The 7214-nt window shown below is 38.7% G+C and overlaps 1 protein-coding gene across 1 annotated transcript; it reads left to right on the plus strand.

Moving 5' to 3' along the window:
• The first annotated feature begins 1876 nt into the window (after window positions 1–1876).
• LOC102805766 (dickkopf-related protein 3-like) lies at window positions 1877–6573 on the plus strand. The gene is made up of 5 exons (XM_085501926.1): window positions 1877–2065; window positions 3494–3496; window positions 4176–4347; window positions 5184–5382; window positions 5800–6573. The coding sequence occupies exons 1-5, from the start codon at window positions 1877–1879 to the stop codon at window positions 5858–5860; spliced, it is 624 nt and encodes a 207-aa protein (XP_085358052.1). The 3' UTR covers window positions 5861–6573.
• The last annotated feature ends 641 nt before the right edge of the window (window positions 6574–7214 follow it).

A 7214-nucleotide genomic window follows, 5' to 3' on the forward strand; every position in this document is an offset into this window, starting at 1 on the left:
AGCTTTATAAAGGGTATCTAGTAAACAATAGTGTGTGTAAATAACACAGGCTTAACATGGGGTGGGTGAAGACGTAAGCAAACAATTTCCGCTTGAACGCGTCCACCACCCTCCGTTATGAGAGCATTGATGTCTTTTTGAGATTATACTGTGTGCCAAGTGTCCGTATTCTGGTTGCATACGGCGCTGTTTGTATATATACTAGGACTTGTGCCAATTTCATACGATGTTTTTAATGTCATTTTAGTATGTCAAACACTACATGAATAACTTCAAAACTAAGTGAAGGCAACACATATTTTGCAAAGTTTTTTACTGCCATGATCGCATCTAGAGTTGTTAATGGCTGACTCCTATTATTGGATACTGGTTGCCTGGTTGTAATATGTCATCAGCATACAATGAGTAACATGGCAATATTCATGGTTTACATCAAGTATAACTTTATAATACATGTCTACTTTGTGTCTAAATGAGTTAAAATTGAATATACAGAAGCAATTGAATTCAAAGTGAGAGACACTGGAAATAAAGCACTTTCCAAGAATTCGTCTACAGACTGTCATCATCATCATGAATCATCATGATCATGGGTAATTTAGGCTGTCATTTTTAATACTGTTATTATGCCTCTGAGTCCCAAGATTTGGAAATCGGAGTCGGTCCCTAACATTTGTGTTTTTTAGTTCAGCGGGCTTCCGCACTGGCCTTTCATGCATTTTCCCTATCAGTGACGTCTCTGATTCTCGGTTTGGTTTTTCCGTGCTCCACTCCCTCGAGGAAATGGTATTCTCTGTTCGTGAGAGCGGATGAGTCCGTGATCACTGAAACCGTGACATTGACCTATTGGTAGCTGGCTACAATAACATTACGCGCACGGCAAACCAAAACACCTCCACCCGAATGATTCTAGTCAGAATAATAATTATAGTATTGAAGTTATTACAATTTCGACGATTATAAATTATCGTTGTGTTTATTTAGTTTAGCCACTTTGCACCGGGCGCGATGTTGCTATGTTGTAACTAATTTGTACAATTATTGTTCCCCTAATTACAAAATGCGATAAGTAGGACGTCATAGCAGTTTATGCATTGTCTCTTATAGAATTAGTGGTCGTCAGTACATATGTCTGTCCCTCGAGTCTGACGCAGATTTGATTGTGAGGTACCAGCCGTCTTGACTAGCCTCGTCGACATCGTGTAGTCAGTCAGCGAATGTACAATAACCCTATGCCGTGATCGTCTAGCAAGGAGTCAATACAACTGTTTTTGTACGGTAACAATGTTGTAATACGAGGGTCGTTCGCGCTCTAATGAGCAGCCATTGTACGACTGCTTGTTTTACTTGGTGGTGTGAATGGGGGGTTGGAAGAGGAGGGCAACTAATAAAACTGTGAATTCCAACAAAAGATGCGATTATGTGTACTTTTTCGTGGCAGTGTTGTCGAAACTTTCAATAACAAAAATGAATAGGACCAAGAATGTCCTTGAACGCAACCCTGTTTAGTCTATCCCCTTTTTACACAATGTGAGACTATTTTTATATACTCGAAATTGGGACACACATTTTGAGTGATTAATCATCGAATTAATGTGATTCCCGCCCCATTAATTGCATAGCACAACAATCGTCCACTAATGATCAAGTTGATTGACATCTTATTGCCTAACTCGTTATCTGATTGGTCGAGGAGCTGACACTCACCTGTCACTTCTGCCAATCTTCATCAAGTCTATTGTTGTATTGGGTTGCAGCCAAAACACTCTGAAGGCTCTCAGTCTCAACAGCTCAGTCGAGTAAGAACCACCACTCTGTGCCCGAGGACTTACATTTTACCTTTCTATAAACTCGTATTTCTTTCTCGTGTAACATCATGGCATGTGGATATATCGTACCCATTTTGATGTTGATGGTAGTTGGAGCAGCCGATGCCTATATATGGAGCTGGATGTGGAGTAGTCCATATCAACCACAATCGGACGAACATCCAGACATGAAAAACCACCCCAGAAATATACATCGAGTTCTGAATCCTGATTTTAATGGCACCATAGACTATGAGGTGAGTCTTGTGTATTATTTTTTGTTCGTTTTAAATACACGTGTATGATTATTGATTTGGAGTGGCGTACAATCAGATGTCGACTCCAACAAGCGCTATTCACATATTTCTTTACGTGTGGATGGCTAATGTTAAAGAGTGTATGTGTGCACTAATCAGTGCTCCTCCCAGATTTTGAACTCCGCTCAGTGTGAATAACTTCAATCGCGCGGCTGCGTTCTTATTTAAAACTTTCTATTTTAGTGACTGTTTCCCTTTTTAAACCGACTTTTGAAATATTTTACACGTGCACAACCATGAAATCTAAACTTTGAAAAATCGTCGTGTCTGTCGAAAACATTGACAATTCCCATTTAGTTAAGCTGCATAGTGGACGTCGTAGAGCGAAACTATTTTAATTGTTAATGTAGCATTACTGTATTACGCACTCTGAGTCAGTTACCACGAAGCACGGAATACCCCTGATTTTGCTGTCAACAGTGAAGATAGGTACTCAGTCATGAAAAACATGTACATTATTTCTAATTTAATCAAAAGTCGCCCAGGCAAGTGAATGGGGTGAGATAGACTCTAAATTCTTGCAACCTCATTTCAATTGTATTCGCAGTACACTAGAACCCCTGGGAGTAAGACCAACACTCATTCTATTGTGAATCCTATTTGTATAGCCTTCTTTTCAATAAGCTTTAGTTATAATCCAACAAGTTTCCAAAGACGTACCTCCGAATTGTGAAAAGAGGAATTGGTAACAGTAACCTTGTTTAGGCACGAGGCAGTGCATGTCAATCAATAGTCCGTGTGAGTATGGCATTTTGAAGTCAACGGTGGACATGCCCGAACCCACTGGCGTATGTAATAGTAGCAATGCCTCGATGTCTCAGAACATAAATTTCAGAGTCAACAAATCGAATACGAAAGTCGCGGTATGATACAACTTCTCATCATCAAGATATAATATGCAAATTTATAATCAGTATGTTTATTCTTATACACTAGATTTAGACTAGCCCATAGAAAAAGACCCAACACTTCTGATAATATACTAGTATAAAAAAAATGTAAATGTATACCTGCGATATATAAATAATTACTGAACCAATTAGTCAATGACTCGTTCAGCTAAACAACTAGCAGTCGTACGACTGCTATCAGTGCGTCCCCCTGTCGACAAAACACTGCAGACAGACCACCTACATAACGTATACAACTCGTACACGTCTTAAAACAAGGATCCTTTTGCGTCGACGCTGTACTGAGCATGGAATCCCGCACAGAGACAGGTCAAACCTCGTGAACTAGAAAATGTTTCTAATAGTATTCCCGTGGAGTTAAACTGTGAATTGGAATTTTAACTTTGTACGCTCCGACGAGTTGCAATTTGACGCCATCGTCTTCTAGTTAATTTTGTGCAGTCAGCAACAATTATAGCCAGTTCCGGGCTTAATTCATACACTGATCATCCAATTAACCATGATCATTACTAGCGGCTAAGTTACATAATTAGAAGAAGAAAAAATAATAAATGAAAACAAATACTATAATTCGATTCCCGTCGAGAAGGCATGATTGTTGTGGGGTTGAACGCTGATACACATCGTATATTGAGAGTCCTGTACTGTGTAGTCTACTCCAATTACACGGGCTTACAGACTCTCCCAAATATAACAGACATGTTTACTCAAGGAAGTCAATCACCTGAATAGGACACGAGGAAAATGAAAGCCGTTATTCAATGACCGAATCTCATTAGCCGCCTAAATGGGATTAATAGTGATGTATATAAACACGAGTAAATTTGATACAAAACCCAGACCCCAACAATTTAACCTCGAGCTCACCTCATTAAATAAATCACTGACAGCCTCAATTTGCAGCTAAATTCCACCTCTAATTTGTTGATTGACAAATTCTCCCTGTTCACAGACTCAATTTTCGGCCCTCTCACGCAATCGTATTCGCAAATACCCGTAAACTGATAAACCATGAGAATAGAACTAGATTAACGAAGATCAGCGAAATGCGTGGGCAGTTTTATTTCATCAGTGTATTTTAAAAAATAGACTATTGCGTTGCGGATTATCTAATTTGTGTTGTCTGTTCTGCGTTTCAGCCATGTATGAATGACAAGACATGTGGTCGCGGTCGCTACTGTGATAAACATTATGGTAATTGTCGTTCTCACAAGTTGGAGTCACAGCCCTGCAGAAGAGATGGTCATTGTCAAAAAGGATTCGATTGCATGTTTGGAAAATGCGTCAAAGCATTAAAGTCGCGTAGTCTTGGTAAGTATATCTTACTCTCTACTTATGTAAATAAGGTGGGCTGAACTAATCAAAAGTTGGGAGTACCTATCTGTTGGACTTGTGGTGCTTTACTGTACCCGACTGAATCGTAATATATCCTTTCAACTAAATTCCGTGACAGTGAACGAACCTGTCCCACAGCTCACGCTGTGACAGCAATGTTATTTCTTCCTTGTTATCCGCTATTGTGTCCTCTTACAACAACCCACCCATTACCCTTTGCCGAGGTGTCAAAATATTTTGACAAGTACTGAACACTTGGCTTTTGTTCGATCGGACTTACTTTTCTGTCCACGCGTGTGGTTAAGGAGGCAAGTCCTTGCAGCTGTTTCTAAACAGTCCTGATAGATGGTTCATTTTCATCGTCGTTTCTACTGGCATAATCTAAAAACTGAATAGCTACGGCTTGGTTGAAGATTGAGCTTGAAGGACGTTTTCGTCTTTGTTATCATTAATTCCAACATTCTCCAGAGCCGTGGTTCACGATATTTACCGGGGTAGTCAAATTGCACTGCTAAAGACAGACAAAAGTTTATACCTTCCTCGTTCTGTTATGTTTCACACTATACATGTACATGGACGCCAACTCTGGAAATTTAACACCTTGTCATGACTTAGCCAGTCGAAATACGATAAATAACGACGGCGTTGATAGACATTAGTTATCAGTTTGCCCCCGCATTTTCAGATTGCTTTCGAACAAATTCAAGCTGCTTACCCCCCCCCCCCCCCCTGCCTGTTGAAACATTTCGTTGAATTGCAGTAAGGCACTTTTCATCTGTACTTAATAATAAACTAATAACTTTTTTTTATAGGTGCAAGATGCAAGAACGACCGAGACTGCGAAGACAATATGTGTTGCGCGAAGCAACATGGGGAATCCATATGCAAAGCTAAGCTTAAAGTTGGTTCCAAGTGTTACGTACCGGAAGGTGGTATGGAATACACAATCAATACCATATGTCCATGTGAGGACACACTGGTGTGTAGGAGGGCGCCTATAGAAAATACAGAGTAAGTATATTGTACGCTATACTCAGACATTAGGAAAGCACTAAAGGCGTTATTTGTTATTAGGGAAAGCCGACAAAATCTGTCAAATGATTTTTTCCCGGTATACTACAATGAGCAAGACAAATGTGTGAATGATTCAATACTGAAATGAAATTCTGTTAGACATTGTATATGTGTTTTTTGTCAGACCACTATGGTCCGATGGTTATCACTATATGTCGCAAAGTGTACAACAGTCGAATTATCGGGCAACGTCCGTTCGAATTTCGTGTAAATCCGTGTTTATCGCACGCATGTATTCGTCACAGCAGAGGGTTCATCGAATACGACGCGATTGCGATTGTCAGGGCGCTTTTAATTCTATACGTAATTGTTGTTCATTGATGCTAACAATGCCTTACTACTTGTATTTTGCAGTGAGTTAGAATGGAGGTTCTGGACAGACTTCGATCAAATGCACTGCCAAGTGTTCACATGAGCGAAGAAGAGATACATCCACAGTGTCCACCACACTATATGAGAACATTTTATTTATTTATTCGTTGGAAATCTACTGACGAGAATTTCCAGCCATAGACTGCCAGAAAGTTTTGCAAAATATTGTAATTTTTGTTAATATTTTAGCCTTCCTTCATTTTTGCACATAAGCATGCAAAAACTTGTATATGATATGTAAATAATATGCTAAAGTTATAATTAATATGTAGAGTATAGTGAAAATAATAGCTTAAGATATATAGATTTTTTTACGATATGTACAGTTATTTTTACTTCTACGCAATTTTTGTTGCTGGACAACTGCGTGTTTTTTCGCGCAGATATTCTTATTCTGTTGCAGACGATGGATTATGTTTTTCTGCAAACAACATTATTTACCACGCAGACGACATTTTTTCTTCATCTGACACTTATGTTTTCTTATTTTTTGTAATAATATTTAAAAAAACGAGATGCAATAATTCTTGTTTACATTTAATGGGCGAACTGTAACAGACACCTTCGCATTTGTTGGCGGGAATTATTGTACAATTAAAGTTAATTATAATTGTTATAGGAAAGCCCGGTATACCACATAATGTAAAACATAATTTGTGAGAATATTACATTATCATGTTTACTTTGCATAAATTATATTGAAGTGGTGAGCTTCCCAAATAAAACAATACTATGATCTGTGAATGGTCACGAGAACCGCCGTATCCATGGTTATTATTATACAATATTAATAAAATCTACGGCCCAATCAATGGGCTTGAACAAAATTATACAAAGAAATATTCTCACACGAAAATAATTCCGTATGTTCGGGTACAATGGCCCACTGAAAATAGACACATAGACGGTATAAAATGTACGACTTCTATAACAGCCTTATTTTACATTCATGTGACTGCCCTGTGTATTGTATTACGGGAACTCTAATGTAATAACAATATTCAGCATAAATGCAGAATTCCGTCCTCACCAATCAGTAAATTGCGCAGGCGCGCCAAGTTGATCAGCACCGAGGTGATTGACCTCGAGCTTTCAGTTAGTCGCGATAGTTGTGAAAATAACGCCCTCTGTGTCAAGTCTGTGTATGTGACCTACCTTTGATATTATGTGTAGAAGGTAGAAGCTTACTCGTGAATGAACGCACTCAGTACTCCCGGATATATTGACTGTATTGTAGTAAATGATCATTTTGTCAGTATTAGAATGCTTTTACAATTGGTTCCTGTGATGGATATATCATGCAATATCTCTAATTGTGTGCTGTGACACAACGTGAACAAATGCACATATCGTAAATGACGAAGTGCCAGCATTGTGTTCTGTGGAATTGTCTAAAA

The sequence above is a fragment of the Saccoglossus kowalevskii genome, chromosome 7 (assembly GCF_978046115.1).
Source record: "Saccoglossus kowalevskii chromosome 7, keSacKowa6.1, whole genome shotgun sequence".
In the NCBI taxonomy this organism is placed as follows: Eukaryota; Metazoa; Hemichordata; class Enteropneusta; family Harrimaniidae; genus Saccoglossus; species Saccoglossus kowalevskii.

Coding starts and splice junctions, on each gene's coding strand:
- LOC102805766 (XM_085501926.1), top strand. CDS start 1,877: ATGGCATGTGGATATATCGTACCCATTTTGATGTTGATGGTAGTTGGA. Junction 4,348..5,183: donor ATTAAAGTCGCGTAGTCTTG/GTAAGTATATCT, acceptor TTTTTTTTATAG/GTGCAAGATGCAAGAACGAC. Junction 5,383..5,799: donor GCGCCTATAGAAAATACAGA/GTAAGTATATTG, acceptor TGTATTTTGCAG/TGAGTTAGAATGGAGGTTCT.